This window comes from Cynocephalus volans, chromosome 1, assembly GCF_027409185.1.
Source record: "Cynocephalus volans isolate mCynVol1 chromosome 1, mCynVol1.pri, whole genome shotgun sequence".
Taxonomy (NCBI): Eukaryota; Metazoa; Chordata; class Mammalia; order Dermoptera; family Cynocephalidae; genus Cynocephalus; species Cynocephalus volans.
Window position 1 is genome coordinate 253,178,188 of NC_084460.1, and position 13,598 is coordinate 253,191,785.

The window sequence follows — 13,598 nt, forward strand, 5'->3', positions numbered from 1 at the left end:
ATACTCTTAAGGAATATCTTTTCCATTTTATATGACATACAAATTATAAAGAATATTGTGAGAATTATGACAAATGATTAATTCAGCTTTTAGAAAAATATCAAGAAATTAAAAAGTACATTCAGAGATATAAAGTTACTTTAGTAATAAATAAGAACAATAGGGCTATGTTAGTGGCATCAATGTTTTCTTTTGCTGAGGGAAGCATTGAATTTGCTCCCAGTATGATCTTTTCTGGTTTCTATTGAGCTGTGAAGTACTCTGAAAATATCTTGAATGCTGTCTGTGTATTTATCTTTTGTTTCTTTGAACAACCATATTCTCTCATGTAGTCTTTTTTTCACTAACTAGATTTGTATTAACTTGTAGTGATCAAAAGAAAATCTATATTGGGGACGACAACCCTCTGACATTGATCGTTAAGGCTCAGAATCAAGGAGAAGGGGCCTATGAAGCTGAGCTCATTGTTTCCATTCCACCGCAAGCTGATTTCATCGGTGTTGTACGAAACAGTGAAGTAAGCAAGCTGCCTCTAAAAATCGAAATGCACTCACAGGTCTTATTAACATTAATGAATGATCTACTTCCCTATTTAGTGAAGCACAAGCTTAGCCATTCTACCTAAGGCTGAATTGCTAGACCATAGAGTGCCTATCTTACATAATTCCTTTCAAGCTGAATACTTTGCATAATGCATTAATATGACATTTTTAGTATTGCAAGCTAGTGTCTGAAAACAGGGTCAGATACATAAAGTGTCTAAGCCTGTCCACCAAATTATCTGTCTGAGGCAATATAGTTATGTATCAAAGTCCTCCAGGGATCTTTCAGAAATACTTTTCTATTTATATGTGTCAATTGTACACAACTCTGGACTCTCCCCTACTCCCAGTTTACTCAAATAAATTTATTTGCCTCATAATACTGTGTAGGGACTTTATAGTCTTATGGTTTATGCTTTTTTTTTTTTTGGTCACTAATTTATTTTCCTTTCATTTCCTTTTTTTTTTTTTTTTTTTTGTCTTGTCTATCAAAGGCCTTAGCAAGACTTTCCTGTGCATTTAAGACAGAAAATCAAACCCGCCAGGTGGTGTGTGACCTTGGAAACCCAATGAAGGCTGGAACTCAAGTAAGACATATTAATTAAGTGGATCCCCCCCCCCCCCCCCAAACAGAATGTCATATTTTTCTCTGGGTTTGTTTATAGTAATTTTTTTAAATAAACACTTCAAAATAGTGACTTTAAATTGTTTTTGATTTACAATTTAATGATTAGAATTTAGTTTTAACTATAAGATAGTAAAGTAATGGTTTGTGTTATTACACTATAGGAGGGAACTTTAAAAAGTTCATTGAAAGGGCCGACCCTGTGGCTCACTTGAAGAGTGCAGCACTGGGAGCGCAGCGGTGTTGGGGACCGCTGAGGCCGCAGGTTCGGATCCTATATAGGGATGGCCGGTGTGCTCACTGGCTGAGCGCGGTGCAGGTGACACCACCCCAAGGGTTACGTTCCCCTTACTGGTCACCCAAAAAAAAAAAAAAAAAAGATTCATAGTATCTTTTAATTCTCTTTTTTCATGAATTTTTTGAAGTACTCGTATTCAATAAGTTACTTTTTTGCACTGCCTTCAATGTGGTAAATAGATGAGAACATGGGTTAAACTAAGGACTGAAATGATAATTTTGGCATTTTAAACTGATACCTTCATGGATCCTCAAAAGCCGCTCTGGTAAATACCAAGACTGTCATTTTTGGGTGAGATAGAGTTATCTCATTAACTCAAAACCGTATGTTATAGATTCCACATAGAGGATCAAAGAGAAGGTTAGTTGGATCAGACTCCCCGTCACATGGTGGAGCAGGGAGCCCAGAAGCTAGAAAAGAATCACTCAATGGGATTCTTCCCAAATCCTCTAAAAAGTAAACAAAATACATCAAGGAAAAAATAGCAGTGTATGTTGTGTTACTTTTTCAATAAAATTTATTTATTTTAATGGAACATTGATATTGGCAACTTAAATATCTATGTTAATATGGAGCTAAACATTTCATGTTTCTTTAAATACATTTTCCATTAAAAATCATTATTATTTCTAGATGTATGTTATTGTAGGAAAGAGGGCTTGAACACAGTACCGTGAGTTCCATTTTTTCATATGTATTCAGTGTGCCATTAACCAGTGAGCATGCTGTTTATTTTGTCATGTTCTCATTCTCTCTAGCTTTCTCATTCATGGCTCATTCAGTGTAGACAGATCCTGGTTTTTCCAAGTGGCCAGCTCCAGGCTCATAGAGTGAGAGGGGGGTCCCTAAGAAGTGCCATTTTTATATACCATTTATATGAGCCCCAAGAAAACTGCTCACTTGTTTTCTTTAAAATCTGTCAATTTTCCACCCTCAGGAGTTAGGATGTTGGGTGTTGGGGGAGGGTTGTAAGAGGCGTGAAAGGAGAAATTCTGATTCTGGACATAGTCATGCCTGTGTTAGCCAGTTCTTTTACTCTAGTAAACCATCCATTTCTTCCTTCCTGGCCCATTAACAGTTCAGTTGTTAGCTTCCTATTACCAAGTCATTGTGCTAAATTGCTGTACTTTCATTGGATCAACAAACATTTACTTTGCATTTTTTAGAAAGATTATTAATATTACAGGTAGGTATAATTATAATTAATAATTGTTGTTAAATGGTTCTGCTATGGATTGGCCCAAGTATTTTAAATAAGAGATTTGATAGAAAATCAAGTTTAATTATCTTTGTTCAGTTTTATTGTAAGCTCAGAAAAACACTATTTTAGAACATTCTTTTCTATTTAGACATTGGATTTGAAATTATACTAGTTAGACATTGACTAACATTATCGTTTTTCCCTTTCCCCTTTAGCTCTTAGCTGGTCTTCGTTTCAGTGTGCACCAGCAATCAGAGATGGATACTTCTGTGAAATTCGATTTACAAATCCAAAGGTATGAAAACGTGTATTAGCTTATAATAACTATTGAGGAAATATTATTTATTATAAATATATTATGTAATATAATATAAATATTATGGAATAGCACAGATTGAAATTCTAGTACTTGATTATAACAATTTTAAAATCAATATTTACAGTATAAGAATAATTTTGTCTTCAGTTTTTAGTTTGTGAAACCAAATTAAAAATAGAGAAACAAGACTTGATCATCATTTTGAAATTAAATGCTAATGAAAATAATTATTTTGATTTATAAATTTTTTATTTTTCGTTGGTTTTAATTTTTTTTTTTTTTTTTTATCTTCACTGGGTTTGCTTCTGTATGATTTTACTGATTATTATGGTCAATTTAGTCCTAAATGCATTTTTTTTTTCTTTTTCAGCTCTAATCTTTTTGACAAAGTAAGCCCAGTTGTATCTTACAAAGTTGACCTTGCTGTTTTAGCTGCTGTTGAGATAAGAGGGTCAGTATGATTGCTAAGTTGAGTATCTCGTTCTCATGATGACTTGTAAAAGTAACTGCTAGGTATTAGCTTCTTTTGGACAGTAGACATTCCACATTTATTAGTCATTTTATTGGGTAGTAGCTTCTGCAGAATTAAAGTCCTACTTGTGTTCCAAAGCCCCAAATATTTATTTGGTGATCCTCTGAAAAGAAACAAGACATGACAACAACAGGCACAAAATAAGTTTATTGAGCTTTTACACAAGTTACCTTATCAATTCACCTGTTACATGTAGATTTAATAAGAGCAGTTTTTGTGCATGTATGTGTTCACTAGTTTTTTCTTTAAAATTTTTTTTTACTGGATCTAATTTTATTCGTTTGCATACAGGGTACTTTTGAAAATGAACTGACTATATCATTTTGATATTCATGGTAGGTTTTCTTTGGTCATTGTTTAGAGTCTCAAGTCCTGATCATATCTTTCTTCCAATTCCGAATTGGGAGCACAAGGAGAACCCTGAGACTGAAGAAGATGTTGGGCCAGTTGTTCAGCACATCTATGAGGTTTGCAGCTGTTGGATTTAACTGAAACCTAGCGGGAGAGCCAACAAAGGGAGGAACAGCTAAGTTACTTTTTAAAAACAATTCTATGTAATTTTTATGTAAACTGCACAGCTTAAGTATGTACCACAGATTTCTTTGAAATTTGTTCCCTATTTATAAGTTTATGTTTTATTAGACAAATAGCTTTAAGTGTTTAAAGAAACCAGTTAATGCAATTTTTTGTTTAAAACCAATTAGTTCTACTTGAATAAAAGCAATAGGCTATTGGGTATTTTTTCATGGGCATTTTGTAGTTCTGATTAAAAATTTAAAAATGCCTGTAGCAGATAATCAAAATTTTATGTAGGAAGAAAATTTTCTTCGTCATCATTCATCAATAACCTTTTAATATTTTCCACTCTTGTTTATATTTTCATTCTAACACATGTAACTCTACTTTAGATACAAATGTTGAGTTTGATCTCTTTTGCGTAATAATGGTCACATTATGATATTACAGTCTAACTTTGGAAACTCTGCTGTTATTCAAATCCTGTCGCTAATATGATCTAAAGTTGAAGTAGGGGAGGAATTATAGAATAGATTTTTGCCCAATGTGTTTGCATTTTCTTTTCTTCATTAGCTGAGAAACAATGGTCCAAGTTCATTCAGCAAGGCGATGCTGAATCTTCAGTGGCCTTACAAATATAACAATGACACTTTGTTGTACATCCTTCACTATGATATTGATGGGCCGATGAACTGTACTTCAGATATGGAGATCAACCCTTTGAGAATTAAGGTAATGTGCTTAATAGCAGCTCTTCATTATGGTGATATTTTATTGCTTTTTTTCCTAAACCTGTAAAAAAAAAAAAATGCATGAAAGAAACAACTATTTTAGTACACAAACCTATTCTGCAAAAATATTTTAATTTGTAACTGGTACTGTAAGGGTTAGATTACCTGTGTAATGGGTAAGAAATAATTTTGTGAAGTCCTAGTGAACCATATATTTATGGAGTGTTTAGTGAGCCTCAGAAGATACTCTCATGTGACTCAATTTAAGAGTCACTTGGCTACTTTGCATCATGGTTTATCCAGTATAAAATATAGTGTTACGGGTGTTTTACTGTTGAAATTTCTCTTTGGGATAAGATATACCATTTTTCTCATGACTCTCTTGACTTACCTGACCTAGAAAAATGTCATTTTATGGAGTTATATGTACTTTTGAATACAGTCATCTCTATTCTAGCACATACATTTGCGTAAGAAGCGTTTTACACAATATGGTTTAAGGAAAGTTAAGAAAATGAAATACAAAACATGTTCATAGTTGACTGTCTTACAGATGGACTGTGGAATTTCAGGCTATTTCTGTGTGTTTCATCAGTGTCCCCTCCAGCTATGCAAGGGGAGAAAGTAGTGGATAGGGAATGCTAACTTTTTTTGTACATATTAAGGATTCTAATCTTTATTTTCTATTTTTATTGTTTACCATATATTAAATGGTGAATTTTCTGTTATACCAAATATTCACTCACTATTTTTTAATCATATATAAGAATTTATGTCAAAATGTCAATACAAAATGTTTTTCCATTTTTATGTACCACCATTTTATTAATGCAATTCTAGATCTCATCCTTGGAGACAACTGAAAAAAATGACACAGTTGTTGGGCAAGGTGACTGGAACCATCTCATCACTAAGCGGGATCTCGCCCTTCGAGAAGGAGATGTTCAAACTTTGGTAAGTGCCATTTCAAGTACAGGTACTATAAACATTTTAAAGTCTGTGATTACAGGACTGATGCCAAAGAATACTTCAGAAATAACAGCTGTGCTTGAAACAACTACATATATTTTTATACCATTCTGTCCTCTTTAATTTTTTCTAATCTAATTAATGCCAGATTTTGTTCAAAAGATCTATTTTTGTAGATGGCTAATAAAAATATATAATGTTCCCACTTATTTTTCTGACTGTGCTCCTTTAACTGACTTATTTCTTGTCCTCAGCCTAATCTTTGAAGCTTTAGTGCAATGCTACAGGAAGAACCCTGAAGGCCTCAATAAAAATATATTAAAAGAATAAAGTCTGGCCAGCTAGCTCAGTTGGTTAGAGCATAGTCTTATAACTCCAAGGTCATGGGTTCAGATACCTGTCAGCAGCCCCCCCCCCAATATATATATAGGAAGAACAATAAGCATTATGATTAACTTTTCTTGAGTCAGCCTGCGTAAGGACTATAGTGTTTTAAAGAGGCTTGTTGTCTAAGTTTTTGAAAATTAACAGATCTGCAAATCATCACCTTGTAGAGAACCTGGTAAAGTGTTTATGTTCAGTAGCTATCACCAGTTACTTTTGCATCACCAAATTCAGTGGTCCTTCTTAGTCCTCATCAAGTTTGACTACTCAGCAGCTTTCGTCTCACTTAATCACCTCCTCAGTCACTTGTAGGACACCACTGTCTCCTGGATGTCCACCTGCCACCAGTAGCTACTTCTTAATCTCCATTTTTTGACTTTCAAACTCTGGAGTATTCCAGGATTCAGATCTCAGGTTTCTTCTCTACTACACGTACATTCATTGACTGGATCTGTGCTGTCCACTGTAGATGCCAGCCACATTTCAAGTGTTCAGTAGCCACACGAGGCTAGTGGCTGTCCCATCAGGCAGTGTTGATATCTCTTCATTGATGATTTTTAACATCAGAGAATGTTCTATTAGATAGTGCTGCCCTAGATGATCTTTCTCATTCTTAAGGCTATAAATACCATCTGGTAGAGAAGACTTTGGTTTATATTTTTAATCTCCAATATCCAACTGCCTACTAGAACTCCTCTTAAATATCCAATAGGAATCTCAAAACTTAATTCTAAAAAGATACTCGAGTTTTCCCAGTTCTGCTCTTTCCACAGTATTTCACCTTTTATTAAATATCAACTGCATTCTCTGTCCAAAATCTGTGCATCATGCTTGACTCCTCTTACTCTCAAATCTCATATCTGATATTTTGGCAAATTCTATCAGTATCTACTTTCAAAAGACCCACAATCTGGCCCCTTCTCACCAGCTCCACCACGGCCACAACCCAAGCCAGCCACCTTCCTTCCTCACTTAGACTATAGCCAAACCCCTAGCTGGTCTCTGTATTTCTGTTCTTCTCCCCACTATAGTTTATTTGACACACAGAAGCCACAGTGAACCTTTTAAATAGAGGTCAGATCATGGCACCCACTGTCTTCCCATCTAACTCTGAGAGAAAGCCTGAGCCTACGATGGCCTTTAAGCTTGCTGCAATCTAGGCCCTTCCCACCTCTCTGCCTGCATCTCCTCTCCTTACCCATTCTGCTTCTCTCATTTGCCACCTTGCTTTTCATTGAACAGACAGCCCCAAGCATGTTTCTGCCTCCAGGCTTTGAAAACTGCTCCTCCAGCTGCCTGGAATTTTCTTTGTCCAGATTACCCCCATGGCTTACTTTCCCATCTCCTTCTAGTGTCCTTAAATGTTACATTATGACAGAGGACTTCCCTGATCAAAACATGTGAAATAGAAACTGCCTTCTATTACCCCCCGACACACACCACTTTTGATCCTACACTCTTTGTCCTCCTACAGAATTATGTTTTTTTAAACTGAGATAAAATTTACATAACACAAAATTCATAATTTAACATTTTAACATATATAACTTAGTGGTTTTTAGTATATTCACAATATTGTGCAACCATTACCACTACAATTCCAAGACATTTTTGTCATCCCCAAAGGATATGTTGTTCCCGTTAAGCGGTCACTCCTCATTCTTCTCTACCACCAGCCCTTGGCAACCACTAATCTGTTTTCAGTCCCTACTGATTTATCTCTTCTGAACATCTCATATATATAGCATCGTATGATATGTGGTCTTTTGTGTTTGGCTTCTTTCACTTAGCATGTTTTCAGGATTGATCCATGTTGTAGCATGTATTAGTACTTGGTTCATTTTTATGGCTGAGTAATATTTCATTGTGTGGATACACCATCTCTTGTTCATCCAATCAACTGATGGACATTTGGATTGTTTCCACTTTTTGTCTATTTTGAATAGTGCCACCATGAACATTTATGCACAGGTTTTTGTGTTTTCCAGTTATGTTTTCCAGTTCTCTTGGGAATAAACCTAGGAGTGGAATTGCTGGGTTAGATGGTAACTCTACGTTTAACTTTTTGAGGAACTGTCAAATTGTTTTCCAAACTGGCCAAATTGTTTTCCAAGGTGGCTATGTTTTACTTTTTCAGGAACTGCCGAATTGTTTTCCAAACTTGCTACACATACAATCACATTGAAAATGAATTGACCATAGATATTTGGGTTTATTTCTGGACTGTCAACTCTGTTTTAGTGACCTATATGTGTATCCTTAATGCTAGTACCAAATTGTTTTGACTGTAGCTCTGCAGTAAGTTTTGGAATTGGGAAGTATGAACTATCTAACAGTTTCTTCTTCAAGATTGTTTTGGCTATTTGGGGTCACTTGCAATTCTATATGAATTTTAGGATCACTTTGTCCTTTTCTGCCAAAATGGTAGTTGGAATTTTGATGACACTTTTTTTGTCTACCAGTTTGGGGGAGTATTGCCATCTTAACAATATTAAGTCTTTCAGTCCATGAACATGGGATGTTTTTTCTATTTATTTAGGTCTTCTTTAATTTCTTTCAGCAATATTTCATAGTTTTCAGTGTACTAGTTTTGCACTTCTTTGGTTAAATTCTTTCCATGTATTTTATTCTCTTTGATGCTGTTTTAAATGGAATTATTTTCTTAATCTTTTAAAAAATATTTTTCCTTACTAGTATACCAAAAAACAACTCATATTTGTATATTGATCTTATATCTTGTACCTTTTTTGTACTTGTTTACTAGCTGTAATAGTTTTAGTGTGGATTCATGTTTTCTATGTATAAGATTCTGTCATCTACAAAAAGATAGCTTTACTTTATCCTTTCCAATCTGGTTGCATTTTATTTTATTTTTTTCTGGCTTGATTGAACTGATTAAAACCTTCTATACAATGTTGAATATAAGTAGTATCAGTGAGCATCTTTGTTTTGTTCCTGATCTTAGGGGGAAAATTTCTAGTCTTTTACCATAAGTATAAAGTTAGCTGTGGGCTTTTCACAAATGCTGTTTATCAGGTCAAGGAAGCTCTCTTCTATACCTAGTCATCAACTGGTGGTACCACTTACTGTATAGCATTGTTGTGAGGTGACATGTCTAATGCAGCATGACCAGCACATAGAAGGTGGTGAATATTTGTTTCCTTTGGCTGCCAATCTTCAAGTTACTGATAAAAACACTAAATGTAACAGAGGCCATTTGATTTCTACAGGTCTGACATGGAATAACCATTAAAAATTCACTCTGTTTTCTTTCCTTTTCTGCCAGGGATATTATGATCTGATTTTCATGTCCTACTGTGATCACTGTGCTCTAAGTATGCCTAAAGAATGTTGAGTTCTAGCCATAAAAATGAATTTTTTAAGATTATAGGTCTTATCTTTCTATAATAAGTTACATTAAAACCAACTTCTAAGTAACAAAAAAGTATTCATAGACTCAACTCTTGGCCTATTTATTTTGTTATTCCTGCAAGACAAATGAATCTGGAGTATCTCTCTTTAGCCTTCACATAAAAAGAGTAAAATAAAATGTCTAATTTTCAGACATTGAAGAGATGACGGAATGACCTTTTCTTGTAAGTAAACAATTTGTTTTGGCAGGGTTGTGGAATTGCTCAGTGCTTGAGGATTGTCTGCCAGGTTGGACGACTAGACAGAGGAAAGAGTGCAATTCTGTATGTAAAGTCTCTACTGTGGACTGAGACCTTTATGAATGTAAGTAGGCAGTTGCAGCCTCTGGCAAACTTATCCATTTTATTCAAAGAAATAAAAAAGGCCTGACATCTGGGAAATCATCTCATTGTTATTTCCGTACAGAAGGAAAACCAGAATCATTCATATTCTCTGAAGTCATCTGCTTCATTTAATGTCATAGAGTTTCCCTATAAGAACCTTCCAATTGAGGATATCTTCAACTCCACATTAGTAAGTCATTAATTCAGGGAAATGGAATAAATACACTCAGTTCAAATGCCTTAGATGTTTTTATTTTGTTTTAAAAATGGCAGTTTATTTCAATAATTTAAAGTGATGAAGTTATTTGATAGGATTACAACCTAGTTTAATATTAATACTTTACTCACCCATCTGAGAATTATTAAAGCTAGACCTTTTGCTTTAGCATCTTGTCCTAGGAGAGGGATTTTTTAGTATATGTTAAATTATGTTGGGGAAATTTTAGGAAATTTACCCCCCACAAAATTAGAAAGTTGGAAATTAACTGCAATAAGTGAAAGCAATTTGAAGATCTTTCAGGATTAAAAATGGGATCAGCACATCATAAACTGGATTAGATTATTAAATGTCACTTTAGGTGCAATCATGAGATGAACTAACCAGTTAGCAAGTTAGAATGCAGCCTTATAACATCAAGGTCATGGGTTCAGATCACCATACCAGCCAGCCACCAAAAAAAAAAAAAGTTGTTAACCTATCATTGGGAGTTTTGTGTGTGTGTATGCCTGCTTTTGATACCAAACATGCGATCGCTAAATTATCATATGCAAGAGAAGAATATAATGTGAATACAATGAAAATAAAATGTAACAGGCACTGAAAGACTTGTTGATTAAGTCAGTGAACTATTTTTAAAACTAAAAAAATTATTTTCCCCAACAGGTTACCACTAATGTCACTTGGGGCATCCAGCCAGCGCCCATGCCAGTGCCAGTCTGGGTGATCATTTTAGCAGTTCTAGCAGGATTGTTGTTACTGGCTGTTCTGGTATTTGTAATGTACAGGGTAAGTAATGGACTTAAAATGAAAGGGAGGGAGGGAGAGAAGGAAAGAAGAAAGAATGAAAAAGAAGTAAAGGAAGAAGAGAGACCTATAATTAGGTAATATGTGATGAGCATTACTTACCTGAGGGAAAAGAAATTGTACAAAGTACCACTTAAATTTTCTTGATGACAGTGTGGTTGTTCAAAAAATACTTTTTTTTCTACACTGATGTGACAATAACTTCGGTTTTCTTCAACTGACAGATGGGCTTTTTTAAACGTGTCCGGCCACCTCAAGAGGAACAAGAAAGGGAACAGCTTCAACCTCATGAAAATGGTGAAGGGAACTCAGAAACTTAACTGTGATTTTTAAAGTTATGCTACATCCTGACCCATTAGAATTACCAACTTCATTATAGATTTAAATTCCCTTCATGAGGAATAGAAGACTAATAATAAAAGACTCTACTGATGATGGTGCCCATTGGTATTAACCACACAATGAAAGCAATATTTTCCAGACTTCTCTTTATAAATAAGTTCAGACATACATTTAATACACATACACTGACTTGTGTTTTTAGGTATTTAAATAATAAAATTTCAAGTGGTAGTTCTTATTCGATGTACCTAAGACAGGTAGTGCCTGCGTTACTACTTTATATAAAATAGTACCTCCTACAATTACTGTTTCTGATTTAGTGTGTTGGATTTTGCTGTTTGTTGTTGTTGTTTTAACACAACCCAGATTTGGACCTTAGCATCCACATCTTTTGTACAGGTACTTAATATTAATACAAATTACACTACAGTTAGCTCTTCAAGCTACTATAGACTTTATAACTGCACGAACTTGGATTGTAATACCACCTATATGGTAGAACTTTTAAAAAAAAAAGGAAAAAAAAAACATGATACCATCAAAATTCTTTCCTGTAATAGTAAAGGTACAATATTTTTTCAATGTGAAAATTGGGTACGTGCTATTAAATTTTTATTTATATTTAATCCACAATCTTTTTTATTATGTTTTAACTTGTATAGTTTAAGTTCTATATCAAATCCTTTAAGGCTCTACTAAAAATTAATTCTGTAATCAAAAATGCCTCTTTTGTATAATAGTTTAATTTTAGTAAACATCATGATGCTTAAAGCCATATGGAATTCAAAATCATTTCCAAAGTACATGTTTTCCATTATTTTAGTTTGGCTATTTACAATACAAAAAAAGAAAGCATTTTAATTAAAAGACTATGTTTGTAGTTCTTTGATATAGTTGCTTATTAATAGTACATTCTTAGAGTAGAGCAGCGTTTTTAGTTGGTATTAATTTATTTTCCTCCTATATATGTATTTTTCCTTATATTTCCAAAACTGTTACTGAGAATGGGTTAAGATCAACAAGGAATATTTACAACTTAAAGGAACCTGGATGCCCCACCCCTACCCCATAAGAAATGCTCGGAATCCAAACTCTAGCAGTAGCTTACTGGTTAACTTCTAGCAGGAGCATGATGCTACTCACATGGATATTACCTCAGTTTAAGCAAGGTAATGTGTGAGACCAGTCTCAGCTATGGAATAATTTCTAAAAGATATTTTTGTAAGCAGTTCAAGTTTAAAAACCTTTTAAAGCTTTCTTAGATTTGTTAACATAAATTACTTTATTAGAATTTTTAATAAAAGCCCCATAGGTGGCAAGCTGTAATTTTGTATGCCTGTAGGATGGTGAGTGTTCTAGTGGAATATGTGATTTATTCATAGTTCCTCAAGGCCCAGGGATGACTATCAATTATACTTGTTTTTGTGCAATTACATCATGTTGTACATTAGAAATTGAGAGTTTAATAGCTTTTTAACTGCTGTTCTCATTAGACAATAATAAATATTTCCCTTAAATAAGTGACTATTTTTCTATGTTTTAAAAATAATTGAAATGTATCTTGTCATATCTTGTGTTATAATTCTATGCACAAGTGACTGAGCTAATCTCGAGAACATAGTCATAAAATAGCACATTTCGGTGAGTTATACAAGTTAGGACATAGACAATACCCGATATTTAGCTTTAGTACATTTCAAAATTAATGGGTTTTGGAGTTTAGATTTTATTAGTAACTTGAAAAATCTTAATCATATGCAATAAGTATTTTTATTACCAATAAATTAAAAATTTTTTAAGAAAAAAATATTTTTATCCTAGGGCCAAGTGTTGCCTGCCACCAAACAGTCACTAGGTTGGTCTATAACAACTTTTACCTTATCTGCTTTTCCACCTAATAGCAGTAATTCCTGAAAATATATGTTGGATAGAAATTCATTCTTTGACAGAAGTGTTAGTATTTGCTTTTACACAATCTATTCTTTTTATGGCCTCTATGCTAAGATATAATCTTGTACTGAAGATTGAAAGATGCCATAACTGGAAATTAACATGAAGCTTTAAATTGCCTTTATGAAGTGCAGTTTTAAGCAATAGTGTAGATTTTCTTTGAAAAAAATGAAAATTTATATCTACAAAAATATGGAGAAATATAATTTGAAAAGCCTATTTTCTGAGGAAAATGTTGGGATTATTTTTACCCTTAAAGTAGCATATGAGTGAATTTGATTAAATATCAAAAAACAGTCGTATGAAAACAATTTTTATTTCCAAACATTTTAAATACTACTGTATTTGTGATTTATTGAGAATTCAAATCCATTTTGGATAAGTATAAAGTTCTTATAGTCTGATTCAGT

The 13,598-nt window shown here is 33.8% G+C and overlaps 1 protein-coding gene across 2 annotated transcripts in view; it reads left to right on the plus strand.

Annotated features, from left to right (window-relative positions):
* ITGAV (integrin subunit alpha V) overlaps positions 1 to 11,861 on the plus strand; it is an 82,914-nt gene extending 71,053 nt beyond the window's left edge. For both annotated transcript variants that reach the window (XM_063090826.1, XM_063090835.1), the window contains exons 20-30: positions 370 to 517; positions 1,037 to 1,129; positions 2,882 to 2,961; positions 3,356 to 3,436; positions 3,879 to 3,984; positions 4,607 to 4,765; positions 5,605 to 5,718; positions 9,739 to 9,852; positions 9,955 to 10,062; positions 10,756 to 10,878; positions 11,121 to 11,861. In XM_063090826.1, coding sequence (XP_062946896.1) covers positions 370 to 517; positions 1,037 to 1,129; positions 2,882 to 2,961; positions 3,356 to 3,436; positions 3,879 to 3,984; positions 4,607 to 4,765; positions 5,605 to 5,718; positions 9,739 to 9,852; positions 9,955 to 10,062; positions 10,756 to 10,878; positions 11,121 to 11,216 — 1,222 coding nt within the window. In that variant the 3' untranslated portion in view covers positions 11,217 to 11,861. The remainder of the gene's footprint in view (positions 1 to 369; positions 518 to 1,036; positions 1,130 to 2,881; positions 2,962 to 3,355; positions 3,437 to 3,878; positions 3,985 to 4,606; positions 4,766 to 5,604; positions 5,719 to 9,738; positions 9,853 to 9,954; positions 10,063 to 10,755; positions 10,879 to 11,120) is intronic.
* The last annotated feature ends 1,737 nt before the right edge of the window (positions 11,862 to 13,598 follow it).